At 40.7% G+C, this 14787-nt stretch overlaps 1 protein-coding gene across 1 annotated transcript; it reads right to left on the bottom strand.

The window, feature by feature from the left end:
• Positions 1-212: 212 nt before the first annotated feature.
• LOC115132098 (tumor necrosis factor receptor superfamily member 1A-like) lies at positions 213-11158 on the bottom strand. Its single transcript, XM_029664351.2, has 9 exons — positions 10884-11158; positions 10145-10238; positions 9085-9201; positions 8665-8779; positions 7291-7412; positions 6589-6750; positions 6272-6297; positions 5697-5805; positions 213-3104 (listed from the first exon to the last, which is right to left on the bottom strand). The coding sequence occupies exons 1-9, from the start codon at positions 10899-10901 to the stop codon at positions 2740-2742; spliced, it is 1128 nt and encodes a 375-aa protein (XP_029520211.2). The 5' UTR covers positions 10902-11158; the 3' UTR covers positions 213-2739.
• Between the last annotated feature and the right edge of the window lie 3629 nt (positions 11159-14787).

Raw genomic sequence — 14787 nt, 5'->3', positions numbered from 1 at the left:
AAGATGTTCAATTTCTATCCTTGCTATGGTTTTCTACCCTTTCTGATTCAAAACAAGAGACAGTAGGCCTACAAGTCATGACAGAATGCATGACAGTTCTTCTGTGTGATTCAGTTATTCTGCATGGATTCAGCAGTAGTATATATACATTTTTGCAGTTTGGGCAAATACTCCCATCTTGTGGCTACAATGAAACAGCACTGTCTGGTCAGTTACATTTGTAATTCAACTTCAGTTTATTAGTGATGATTTTTACACCCCAGCATACTTCAATTAAGCATATAATTATTTTACCTTGAGTAACATAGTGCTGTACATATATTTAAAGCTAGAATCCTTAGTTGCTACATCCATAATGGACTTATAAATTAATGATATATACCCATTGATTCTTGAACAATGTAACTTATGCCTCATGAGATTAGTTCAACTGGTGTACCCCATCAGAAACGGAAATATAAACTTGTTTTACTCCAATGTTGGTAAACAATGTAAATGTAAACAAACACTATAGCCTCTAAACATGGTTAAAAGTATCATTCTGATATCATTGATGGTCAGTCCTTGCATTCGTAGCCTAGCGGTTAAGAGCGGGATAGTAACCGGAAGGTCGCTGGTTCAAATCCCCGAGCCGGCAAGGTGTAAAAATCTGCCGTTTTGCCCTTGAGCAAGGCAGTTAACTCCCAACAACAACTGCTCCCGATGACATTGATTAAGGCAGCCCCCACACCGCGCTGAAGACTCATTTGCATTCAGTTGTGCAAAGAATCAGGTATCTTTCCCGATGAATCTGAGAGTGGTTATATTTCTCCAGGCCCATCTCTCAGCTTTTTACCAAAACACTTATTATGTTATTGTTTCAATTAAGGACTCTAGCTTTAATCAAATGTCTGCTGTAATTGAGAATAATACAAATAAAGTAAAATATCATGCCCTACAGGGTTTGGAATTGTTTAAAAAATATTCACTTTTATTACTCTATGTAGCAATATGCAGTACAAATCTTTCTCTGACAATTAACATACTTATCACCAGAAATGGGTAAACACATAAAAAAAAAAATACCAGAACATTACTGATAACATATAAATTTTCAAATCAAATATATATACTGTATATAAACAGAAAAGGGATAGTGTGCTTGTCGGCATGCTGCCTTATGTTAGCGGTGTGTTCTCGGTGTTGTTTTATTAAAACGTTTCACCTGCTCCTGCTTCCGACTCACTGGCCCATCATTACAACGATCCTCCTCTGATACAGTCTTCACCAAGGTTACATAATAGCTGACACATTATCACCCCAAACAATCTAATTTCTATAAGATACTAAATTGTTCCACTGCTTGATTGACAGTTTTTGGGGGGATTGCAATGGTCCTCTTGATTGGTCTTGTGATGCTGCTATGATGTCATTATTTGGGGCGGCAGGTAGCCTAGTGGTAAGAGCATTGGATTTATAACCGAAAGGTTGCAAGATCTAATCCCCGAGCTGACAAGGTACAAATCTGTCGTTCTGGCCCTGAACAAGGCAGTTAACCCACTGTTCCTAGGCTGTCATTGAAAATAAGAATTTGTTCTTAACTGACTTAGGCAAATAAATGTGATGTTTAATTCTATGGCTCTGATCCAATGACTGTATATCCATAGAGATTAGTATTCTAATCACTAATTCTGTGTATAGGTCTGACCTATGTGTACTTAGTATTAATTCCATTCATACCATTGTTGAAGACTAATTTCTGATTGGCATTCTAGAGCATGCATTATTTCCCAATGCTGATTGGTTAAAAGCGCATTCCATCCGGTGTCTATTCCACAAGTTACCACCGGCTAAATCTATGACGTTAAAATGCCTATTTACTCTGTTCCATCTGGCAATCTACTGTCTCATCAGCCCAGGCAGGGAAGTTAAACTTAAAAAGCATCTAGACATTATCTCAAATTTCTTTTAGACTAACATTTAGTTTTCAACAGAGGAGATTTGTATAAACCTTACTGTCTGTCTCGCCGACAAATTTGCAACATTGTTTCAATATCTCCAACTGTCCCATAGTAATGAATGTGTAAGGGTCGGGATTCATTTTGTTCAACCTGAGCAAGTCTGACCACAAGTCCGAGACCACTATGATGACACACCAAATGCATTTGATGGATCCTTTTTGTCTTCTTCTAATGCCTATTAAGGGGGAAGTAAATCCAAATGTAACCGAAAGCAATCAGATAACATTACTGAGTTTGGGTAATCTAAAAGTTACGTTAATTATTACAACTTTGGACAGGTAACTAGTAACTGTAACAGATTACATTTAGAAAGTAACCTGCCAAACCCTGCAGGTAACCAGTCTCTGAAGTGGAACTTGAACAGGAAGACTACAGTCGAGGTGGTGACATCATATTTACAGTTCGGTGGGTGAGGGACGCTTCTAGCACCGTGACTAGAGTAGTGGTAGAACTGCCGACTCCTGATGTCACAGGTCCTTGGTGGTGGGGGTTTGATCTATGTCTAATTCTCTCTCTCCATGAGTCTCTCATTCTCATTCGTGAATTACTGTAAATAAAATATAAAAAGACTCAAATCTATTTCAAAAGAAGAAGAAAAGAACAGCCTTCATGGTCTTATGATGCTGTCATGATGTCATATTCACATCTGGGTATGATCTTATTCTGTGGTGAAGTCATAAGTGATGTCCCATCAGCCTCCAAAATCCTATGTGGTGGTGCTGGGATGATGTGACACGGGCTAAGTAAGCCTACAGACTCTGTAGTTCTCTGCAGGGATGTCATTGGTTGGGGCTATCGACTGGAGCGCTTGCAGCTGCTCCAAGCTGTCCTGCAGCTGGTGGGCACAGCTGGCCAGGTCCATGTAGAGCAGAGCAGAGTAGACATCCTCCAGGCCTGCAGCCGGGCCCTGGCTCCACAGCCGCAGCATCTGGTACTGCCGTTCCATGGAGCCTAGGCCCGGCTCCAGATCCACACGCTCCAGATGTCGGTCGGGCACAGAGAGCAGGCGCAGGAACTCCTTCCAGCGCCGCAGAGGCACCTCCTTGATGATGGCGTACAACACCTTGGCGGGCCAGCGCTCCTCCTGGGTCTCCTGTCGAGGGACTGATGAAGAGAGGGGAAAGGTGGGGAAGAAAGAAATTATTGTAGTGTTCAGGTGAGCAAGGTGGTGTGGTGAATATTCAATCAAAACTGGTATCAGGACATTATGGTATGAGGAAACCATATTGTTCGACTGAGGAACAGAGAAAAAGGAGAGGGAGGCAATCTGAAAGGTACAGTTATAGGTGAGAGAGATTCTTGAAAAATACAATTCTACACATTTTTACTAATTAATGAAAATTAAATAACTAAAATATAGTCGTTGCATAAGTATTCACCCCCTTAAATATAGGGTCTTCAAAAACGTTTTATTCAATGTCATCTAAAATGAGAACGGTAACCCCTATCCATGAATACAGCTGGGGATCTTCCAAAACACAACCCAGCCAAGCCGCACTGCTTCTTGACACAATGCACCAACACCAATGTGTTGGAGAAAACACGTACACCTGGCGACCGTGTCAGTGTGCACTGCGCCCAGGCCGCCACAGGAGTCGCTAGTGCGCGATGGGACAAGAACATCCCTTTCAGCCAAACCCTCCCCTAGCCCGGACGACGCTGGGCCAATTGTGCGCCGCCCCATGGGTCTCCCGGTCGTGGCCGGCTGCGACAGAGCCTGGACCGAACCAGGATCTCTAGTGGCACAGCTAGCACTGCGATGCAGTGCCTTAGACCACTGCACCACTTGGGAGGCCCATACCATACAATCTTTGGTGCGATTTAGTACCATATATGAGCATATCGCCGTAAAAGGGCAGGTCATATGTCATACCCACGAGCCCATTTCAAGAAGGCTGCGACTCAAGAAGCCAAAACTATACAAATCTTGAACAACGTTGATATGTGTTGAAAGAGAAGACTCACAGACGATAGGGATATGTTATTTGTCAGCCTGTGACCTACCATTGTCGCTTCACAGCCCAGAGTCTTTTTCACTAAACATCAAACAACTTACAAGGTAAGCAAAAACCAGTTACTTTGTGAGTGCTTAATCTTGTGTGATCTGAACTGTGCCATTCCTATCTATGTTCTGACCATTTCCTTATCTCCCAGGTGTTTTCTTTCTAATGATACCAAGTTCACGCATGTCCTTTTGACATAGCTGCTTATTCAAATCAGTTACTTTTGGGTATGTCTATTTAGATGGGAAGCTACATTTTTGCCATTCCATTTAAGAGGCTTTAGGCAAGCCTAAATGAGTTCAGAGGTAACATTAGCCTTAACAAATCACAATACGTTATGTGGACTCCGAGTGAAATAATAAGGGTTGAAATGATTGAATGACTACTCTTTCCTCTGCCCCCTATACATACAACAACTGTAAGGTCCCTCAGTCAAGTATTGCATTTCAAGCACAGATTCAACTACTATTGAGTAGATTGTGGACAAAAGAATGACACATCCATTTGAATCCCACTTTGTAACATAATCAAATGTGAAGAAATCCAAGGGAGGTATACACTTTCTATAGGCACTATAAGTATTAGAGAGTGTGGGCGAGATTCCACCAAAACTGGTATCAGATCATTTTTTGGGATGAGAGAAAACACTGTGAGGATGTGTTTTTAGGAGTGATAAATGTTTGTTTTTTTCTAACAACATGAACATATCTCTGTCTAGTCTGTGTAAATTATGAGACCTGGTAAGTGTGATGCTAATAGTTTAAATAACAAAATGCTTGCTAGAAATAAAGGTATTTGCACACTATGCAAAATCCCAGTTCAATTCATTTGTTTTTGTGGAGGAAGCCTCAGTCTGGATGGGAATGACACGCAACCTGAGCTACACAAATGCTCCATAACCTTACAACGACACCACAGGGGAATTCTGATGTTGACAACCATGAGCAATCTTCACGTAAACTAAACGCGGGCATACTGTTTCATCATAAAGAGACGTAAACATGGGGTTTTGACTGAAATATCAACAAGTAAACCTAACATTTGAGGTTAGAACCGGGTGGAAAGACTGGGGACAAACCCTTACTCTCACAGTGCTAAAACTACGCTAACTAATGTCACGCTTATCAGGTAAATATTTTCAGTGGATTGGATGTTGGAATCAGAGTGTAATTCGTAAGATGGATAAGGCAACACGCTCAAATGTTAAAGGTCAAGCATCTGGCTACTTCTTGGTATCTGATTTGCCATTTTCTCTGAGGCTCGGCATATTTCTGATTCATATCATCAAAGTTCCCCAGTTTCCACCTACACATGCATGCCACCACCACATGGCTAACCAGAGATAACTTTTACGCTGACACGCTGAGGTGTTAAAGGAAAGGCGGTTGTTTTGATTCTGAGAAACACAACAAACCACAACAGAGATGCTGCCCACACCAGGAACAGGAACAGGAACGGGACAGGTAGTAAGTACTATGCCGTACACACTTCTCAGAAATGTGCTTGGTGGGATGTCAGTCCTATTTTATCTTAAGAGTACAGGGACTTTTGCTTCAGATTTTTTGAAACATTAACGTTATTACAATATGTCATATACATTTATTATAAATCCAAGCTTCTGAACACAACCTTAAGTAGTACTACTGTAGCTTGCTAGAGAAGCTGAAAGCAACAAACTACAATAAAGACTTACTTCTGGGCTCTCTGGCTGGCAACAGGGGTGTGACAAGGGTGTGATACTCTGTCTTGGCAGCACTGTGAGAGAATGTCGTCATGGGAATCCCTTGAGTAATATTCAGTGTCTTGGAAGGGACAGGCAGACAGACAAGTCGTTAGCTTCTGTCTGGCTAAGCAGTGCAGAAAAGCTTCCATATGCACATACAGTATATGTATATGGTAACATATCAAAATAGATACAGGTCATTTTCTAAACGAGATAAGTACTTACAGCTTTAAAATCACTGACTTTGTAATTAAAGAGGATAAAGACAAATTATTGGAAGAAAAAAAAAGACCTATTGATGTAAACATTGTATCCAGAGTAACTTACAGTAGTGAGTCCATCAATTTTTTCTTACTTTTTTCCCCGTAATGTAGTGCACGTGCTAATAGTGCGCGTAATGCACGTGCTAGTCAGGATTGGTCTACAGATAAATAAAAATGTATTTCTCACTTGCATCCTATTTCCACTTGCATCCTGTATTTCTCCTTGCATCCCACACTATCACTGATCATGATCCAAATGTAACACAAGAAACTGATACTTACCAGTGATGTTGGGCCATTTGGCTGACCTGTTTGAGTTAAAGACAGACTATCAGCGTTTCCTCCACCAACTGTTGCAGTGAATAACTTGTAAAGTGTATTCACATCAGATCTCTTTAAGATTTAATATGAATAATTATAATTACTGCTAATAACAGTTGACCCATATTTTCATGTAAACCAAGTATTACATTCAACACTTCAAAAAATAAAATAACTTTCTATTATATATGAATTGCTCTAAGGGGTTCAATCTCAGTAGGCCATTGATAAGCCAGAGCCCACACTGTCAAATGGGTTACTGGATAGTTTATCATTACCATTGGCTGATGTGTCCCTTGTAGGCAACTGGAGGTCCTTTTCAGGGGTCGCACAACAGCCATGTACCATCCATCCACCCTTAGTCAGGACAAGGAGACCGGCAAATAACATAATGGTCACCAGGACAATCACAAAGACATACCCGATGGTCAGAAGGGGATCTGTTGAGGATATGAATAAATATAACCATCAGTGGTGTTTTTCATACCACAAAAACAACTGAACTATGTGACTACATTTAAGGTTCAGAAGAATGAAGGGGAGAGAGCAACACGATTAAACTAGAGCACCATTTGTTGCATGGAAGAGAAATTTAAGTTACTGTAAAAAAAAATGTACATCATAGAATTTGTCAGTATGATGCACTAAACGCTGTCGATAGATTCACGCTATCAATTCAGCGGCAATAGTGCCAGATGATTTGGACAGCAACATGAACATGATGATACTCTTACGGAGGTGCAGGGATAATTCAGATGGAACTGTTAGCAGGCATATAGGTGTGCCTGTGTCGGGGAATACAGGACGGCTTGGAACACTGCTCGTCCAATCAGCATTCAGGATTTCAACAAACCATTTTAGAATTGTTAAAAGGTAAGGTTGTCTGACCATTAATGACAGGCGCTGTGACAGGACTACAAAGGCTTCATGAGATGACTGAAAGAAGGATCTGTGGAAGCCAAGTTATTGGTGGAACTCACAATGTACTGGACCTGTTTGAGTGATGCTGGGGTTGGGTTCCAAGGGTGTCAAGGTTGGGAGTCTCTGAGTCGTAGTAATGGTGCAGGAGGAGCGACATTCTGTATAGTTGGAACAGTCTTTACTGAAACATGAAGACAGAAAAACTCAAGGTCACTCACAATAAAAAAAGGGATTTCCCAGAAAACGCTGTCACCTTGACATTCAAAACAATTGTTTTATACGATACCAACAACACTAATGTATACATTTCAAGACTGGACAAGGGAAAGTCAGATGGAGCCCATGTTTAGAAAACTTTCAACAAAAGGAAGGTTTAGTTACAGATGTTTTTTGTATGTTGTGCTTTTGCATTGTACCCAATCCAGCCTAGAGGTTTAAACTTCCTCAATCTTAGTGTCACAACGATTCTTTTTACTTAAATCAGAGGGATGAAAATAAATATTGTATCTGTGACAAGTGGGCGTGCCTTTAGAACATGGATTACCAGAAACACAAGAGTACCTCAGAAACATAGAAGGGATGTTCAGGAACAGACCGTATAAATCTGATAAAGCACCACTTTGAGAGGAAGTCCTCAACCCACTGACCTCAATGCATGTCATTACAGGATCTGATTGATCTTTCAGCAGCATCCAACAAATAACTGTGCTCCCTTAGTTGACGTCAACAACAGAGCATGTTCATTTTCTAGTACACTGGATTAAAACCCATGGCTGAGTCATTTCAGGGAAATGAAATCTACATCGACATAAACTGTGGGTTTTGAGAGGTTATACTGAAGATGTTCTCTATATATTGCACTACTTTTGTAATTTTTTAAAATGTAACCTTTATTTAACTAGGCAAGTCAGTTAAGAACAAATTCTTATTTACAATGACGGCCTACCCCGGCCAAACCCGGACGATGCTGGGCCAATTGTGCGCCGCCCTATGGGACTCCCAATCACGGTCGGATGTGATGCAGCCTGGATTCAAACCAGGTACTGCAGTGACGCCTCTTGCACTGAGATGCAGCGTCTTAGACCACTGTGCCACTCGGGAGCCCTTTTGATCAGGGCCCATATCAAAAGTAGTGCACTATATAGGGACCACGATGCAATTTGGGATGCACGAAGGTCTCAATGTGAAACACTGTGGATGTGTCTGAGGTACTTTGGCAAGAATACAAATTTGATTTAAAAAATGTTCTAGGATGTTCCATGGTCATTGCCTCTGTCGAAATGTGATGGGTTTGTGAGACTAAAGACATGTGTGAGCACTACTCCTTGGCACTACAGAATATTGTATTGTCAGAGCTAAACAGAAAGGGTGGTGCGTATGCTCAGCTTACTAAATGTATAAATATTGTAGAAGCTGGAATCTGGTGGTCGTACGTTTGACATTTGAAGCATTGCAACCCATTTCTGGATTTCTTTGGGTAGTAACTCTTCATGCAGCCACATTCAGTGTCATTCTTGGGCTCACAACTCTTCACCACCATTTGAGAGGCTAAGACACAAAGACAAAGCAAAGACACTGTCTCAGTCTCACTCCTATCACATAAACACACACACACGCGCACACAGTTGATAGAAACAGTTCTAGCAGTGTAAAATATTAAAATTGTTCTCTTTGCACACTGCGTGTGTGGTTCTGCTGACAGAATACGCTCAAGTCACACACCATAAATAAGCACACAGATGTTCTTCACACAAACATGAATACGTCTGAAAAATAACTGCAGCACTCAGTGCATTATTAGACTGCAGTACATACAGTAGATGGTCATGTAAATAGGAGTGAAGAATGCTTACCTCTTTCATCACATGCTTTACAGCGTTTACAAGCTACATCATAATTTTGTATTGCAGCGAATTCTTTGCCCGCAATACATTTTATGCATTTGGAGGTTCCTTTTTCAATGTGAAAGCCTGAAAGACATGTTGAAATAAAGTGCAATGTATATGTATCTTTCGCCAAGTGATGCACAAACATTGTATTATATGCACTGTAATGTGTCTCAATTTAACTACGGTCTTACATCAAGATTGTGAACAAAGCTGCGACAATACTGTATACACCAGGGGTACTCAAATACTATCGGAGAAGGTTCGGTCACACAAATATCCTAGGTGGCAAAAGTCTGCATGGATATTGTAATTGATCAGCGTAGTAACAAACCCCCACTTCACAAACCATGCATCCCCAAATTGTTCAAACTGTTTACACCACTCTTGTTGGCGGGGATACAATTTTGCAGTTTTAAAGCAAATTTCTTGCAATTCTACACATTTTGCCATGGGGTGGAGAGAACATTTAGCCGTTTTAAAGCTGGAGTTCTTAATGGTGAAACAGCCATGTCTGTTTACAATACTACAACACCAAAGAAGTTACTGCAAACAACGAACACCTCGGACATCATTTCACGAGCGATAGAAGAGCACAATATGTACTACTTTTTTAAAATCATGCTGCTCCTCAGCTTCTTCACACTACTGCGGATTCCATCTTTTAAGTTTCTGGCAATTCTACACATTTTGCCATGTCTTGTGTGTGTTCATATGATACAAATAGCTCTGACAGTAAATGACATAACAAGAGGAAAACTGCCCATGCACTACCAAATTTCAAAATTGCACATACTACTACAACTCTCAATAGCAGAAAGTTGAAAGCCCAACTTAATTTCAAAAATAAATAAAAAAGTTGGGACCCGCGGTCCATTTTGACACCATTCTGGGTCTGAATCCGAACCGCTGTCAGCCTATTTATTGAGTGTGGCTGGTATACACTATACTGTAGTGTAGTTCGGGACTAACTAGTTCCACTTCTGTTCAAGCTCAGATTCTAATTGTGTTACTCAGTGATGTTTACCTGCTGGACAGTCATTGCAGGTCCTTTCCGGTAGATTTTTTAGCATCTCCTCAGTGCAACTCCGCACAGAGTCAAGACAGGCTAGTGTCAACACCTGGCAGACAAAGGAGAGACAGAGGTTTGTCATTAGTGATATGCCATTTGTCCTTGAGGAGTGCATAAACTGCTACAGCTTACAACGCCAACATACTGATATACTCTTCCAAAATACATTTATGTGTATTTGGAAATTACCTCACTAATGGCCCACAATTAAATGGGCATTGTACAGGGTTTTAACCTCATATTCATTATCTAAAGCACAATACCAGTGTCTACATATGAGCAAACGATATGTGATAATTAGGAACACTTAATAAGATTTGGCCAGTCAACACATTTAGAAATATTGCCTTCCACTTCACAGCCTTGCTAACACCTATGACAACTATTATCACCAAATATTAAATAGTAAACATTTCGAGCATCGTCATAAATAACCCTAAACCTAATCCATTGACAGTAACATGAAATAATTGTCTGTCATTATATAAATAAACTGCCATGATATCACTTTACATATCCGTTATGATGCAGTTACATAAGCATTATGACAGGCCAATAACAAAACAAAACAATGTATCCAAATTAATGTAAAGCAGAATGTGAATTTCCAATCAAAGTAGAGGAATTTTAATGAACATACAGAAATTAGAATATATAGAAATTAGATTTAGATAATAATTGCGTAAATACTTACCAACACATAGAACCACATTTTGAAAATAACTTAAAATGATAAAGTGTAGCCAGTGGTTTGCTTCTCTCATCTGAAATAAATGGATGTACTCAAATCAATCATAAAACAAAACTTAAGATCAATATTAAAAAGACTATAGCCAAAAAATACATAGCGAGTCAATACAAAATGTTTGCAGCATTCTAGCTAGCCATTTGCCAATTTCCTAGTAGAAATTTGAACAAAAAAGCTAAAAGAAGTAGGTCAAAGGAAGTCTATAGTGTCAGCTCTTTCAAGACTTCAGAGAACTGATAAGGCAACAGGAAACTCAGTCAGATAAAATACTGGTTTCCATTGCTGGTACAACCATACGTAAGCAAGCAGTTCTATTTAAGTCTGTAAAGCTGCAATTTACTGTACATTGCCTTCAAAAAATATTCACACCCCTTGACTTTTTCCACATGTTGTTGTGTTACAAAGTGGGATTCAAATGGATTTTTTTGTCAACAACCTACACAAAATACTTTAATGTCAAAGTGGAAGAAAAATTCAAACATTTGTAAAAAGAAATATGACAAATAAAACACTCATATCTTGATAAGATAAGTATTCAACCCCCTGAGTCAATACATGTAAGAATCACCTTTGGCACCTTTCTGGGTAAGTCTCTAAGAGCTTTCCACACCTGGACTGTGCAGCATTTTCCCATTTTTCTTTTAAAAATTCTTCAAACTCTGTCATATTGGTTGTTGATCATTGCAAGACAACAATTTTCAGGTCTTGACATAAATTTTTCAAGTAGATTTCATTCAAAACTGTAACTTGGCCACACAGGAACATTCACGGTCTTCTTGATTATCAATTTTCATGCCGTGAAGGAGGTCTTCGTGGGCAATTCTCAGCCTTGTCTCAGGGCAGTAAGCTGGTGGTTTCAAGATATCCCTCTAGTGGTGTGGGGCTGTGCTTTGGCAAAGTGGGTGGGGTTATATCCTGCCTGGTTGGCCCTGTCCAGGGGTATCTAACGGGGCCACAGTGTCTCCCGACCCCTCCTGTCTCAGCCTCCAGTATCTATGCTGCAATAGTTTTGTGTCGGGGGGCTAGGGTCAGTCTGTTATATCTGGTATAATTCTTCTGTCTTATCCGGTGTCCTATGTGAATTTAAGTATGCTCCCTCTAATTCTCTCTCGCTCCCTCTCCCTAGGGCCATGCCTCAGGACTACCTGGCCTGATGACTCCTTGCTGTCCCCAGTCCACCTGGTCGTGCTGCTGCTCCAGTTTCAACTGTTCTGCCTGTGGCTATGGAACCCTGACCTGTTCACCGGACGTGCTACCTTGTCCCGGAGCTGCCGTTTTCGACTCTCTCTCTCTACTGCAACTGCTGTCTCAAACTATGAATGCTCGGCTATGAAAAGCCAACTGACATTTACTCTTGAGGTGCTGACCTGTTGCATCCTCTACAACCACTGTGATTATTATTATTTGACCCTGCTGCTTATCTATGAACGTTTGAACATCTTGGCCATGTACTGTTATAATCTCCACCCGGCACAGCCAGAAGAGGACTAGCCACCCCTCAGAGCCTGGTTGCTCACTAGGTTCCTTCCTAGGTTTCTGGCTCACTAGGTTCCTTCCTAGGTTTCTGCTTTTCTAGGGAAGTTTTTCCTAGCCACTGTGCTTCTACATCTGCATTGCTTGCTGTTTGGAGTTTTAGGCTGGGTTTCTGTATAGCAGTTTGTGACATTGGCTAATGTAAAAAGGGATTTATAAATACATTTGATTGATTGATTGATTTGGCCTTGTGTTTTAGGTTATTGTCCTGCTGAAAGGTGAATTGATCTCCCAGTTTCTGGAGGAAAGCAGACTGAACCAGGTTTTCCACTAGGATTTTGCCTGAGTTTAGCTCCATTCCGTTTATTTTTTTTATCTTGAAAAACTCCCCAGTCATTAACAATTACAAGCATACCCATAACAGGGCTGGCACGAGAAAGAATCCGTTGATCGGGCCTTTGATTTCCATAGGCGGGCACGTTTTTTCAAAGAACTGCAAAGCTGCTGGGTTTTTCACGCTCAACAGTTTCCCGTGTGTGTCAAGAATGGCCCACCATCCAAAGGACATCCAGCCAACTTGACACAACTGTGGGAAGCATTGGAGTCAACATTAGTCAGAATCCATGTTGAGCATTTTTGATACCTTGTAGAGTCCAAGCCCTAGCGAATTGAGGCTGTTCTGAGGGCAAAATGGGAGAGGGGGGTGTAACTCATTATTAGGAAGGTGTTTTGCATATACAGTTGAAGTTGGAAGTTTACATACACCGTAGCCAAATACATTTAAATTCAGTTTTTCACAATTCCTGACATTTAATCTAAGTAAAAATTTCCTGTTTTAGGTCAGTTAGGATCACCACTTTATTTTAAGAATGTGAAATGTCAGAATAATAGTAGAACGAATGCTTTTTTTCAGCTTTTGTTTCCGTCATCACATTCCTAGTGGGTCGAAGTTTACATACACTCAATTAGTATTCGGTAGCATTGCCTTTAATTGCTTAACTTGGGTTAAACATTTCAGGTAGCCTTCCACAAGCTTCCCACAATAAGTTGGTTGAATTTTGGTCCATTCCTCCTGACAGAGCTGGTGTAACTGAGTCAGGTTTGTAGGCCTCCTTGCTCGCACACGCTTTTTCAGGTCTGCCCACAAATGTTCTATAGGATTGAGGTCAGGGCTTTGTGATGGCCACTCCAATACCTTGACTTTGTTGTCCTTAAGCCATTTTGCCACAACTTTGGAAATATGCTTGGGGTCATTGTCCATTTGGAAGACCCATTTGCGACCAAGCTTTAACTTCCTGACTGATGTCTTGAGATGTTGCTTCAATATATCCACATAATTTTACTGCCTCATGATGTCATCTATTTTGTGAAATGCACCAGTCCCTCCTGCAGCAAAGCACCACCACAACATGATGCTGCCACCCCTGTGCTTCACGGTTGGGATGGTGTTCTTCGGCTTGCAAGAATTCCCCCCTTTTCCTCCAAACATAACGATGGTCATTATGGCCAAACAGTTCTATTTTTATTTCCTCAGACCAGAGGACATTTCTCCAAAAAGTAAAATTTTTGTCCCCATGTGCAGTTGCAAACCGTAGTCTCACTTTTTTATGGCGGTTTAGGAGCAGTGGCTTCTTCCTTGCTGAGTGGCCTTTCAGGTTATGTCGATATAGGACTTGTTTTACTGTGGATATAGATACTTTTGTACCGGTTTCCTCCAGCATCTTCACAAGATCCTTTGCTGTTGTTCTGGGATTTGATTTTCACTTTTCGCACTAAAGTACGGTCATCTCTAGGAGACAGAATGTTTCTCCTTCCTGAGCGCTATGATGGTTGCGTGGTCCCATGGTGTTTATACTTGCATACTATTGTTTGTACAGATGAACGTGGTACCTTCAGGCGTTTGAAAATTGCTCCCAAGGATGAACCATAGTTGTGGAGGTCTACACTTTTTTTTCTGAGGTCTTGGCTGATTTCTTTTGATTTTCCCATGATGTCAAGCAAAGAGGCACTGAGTTTGAAGGTGGGCCTTGAAATACATCCACAGGTACACCTCCAATTGACTCAAATTATGTCAATTAGCCTGTCTGAAGCACCTAAAGCCATGACATCATTTTCTGGAATATTCCAAGCTGTTTAAAGGCACAGTCGATTTAGTCTATGTAAACTTCTGACCCACTGGAATTGTGATACAGGAAATTATAAGTGAAATATTCTGTCTGTAAACAATTGTTGGAAAAATGACTAGTGTCATGCACAAAGTAGATGTCCTAACCGACTTGCCAAAACTATAGTTTGTTAAAACGAGTTTTAATGACTCCAACGTAAGTGTATGTAAACTTCCGACTTCAACTGTACGTAAAAAATTCTACGTAGAGTG

The sequence above is a fragment of the Oncorhynchus nerka genome, linkage group LG7 (assembly GCF_034236695.1).
Source record: "Oncorhynchus nerka isolate Pitt River linkage group LG7, Oner_Uvic_2.0, whole genome shotgun sequence".
In the NCBI taxonomy this organism is placed as follows: domain Eukaryota; kingdom Metazoa; phylum Chordata; class Actinopteri; order Salmoniformes; family Salmonidae; genus Oncorhynchus; species Oncorhynchus nerka.
The sequence above is the reverse complement of the archived record's forward strand: the minus strand, read 5'-3'. Positions and strand labels throughout refer to the sequence as shown.

Excerpts from the sequence above, each read along its gene's own strand:
- LOC115132098 (XM_029664351.2), bottom strand. Across the intron at positions 6,751-7,290 it reads TCAAACAGGTCCAGTACATT|ATCCCCTTCTGACCATCGGG; the intron begins GTGAGTTCCACC and ends TATCCTCAACAG. Across the intron at positions 3,105-5,696 it reads GCCAGCCAGAGAGCCCAGAA|TCCCTCGACAGGAGACCCAG; the intron begins GTAAGTCTTTAT and ends TCTCTTCATCAG.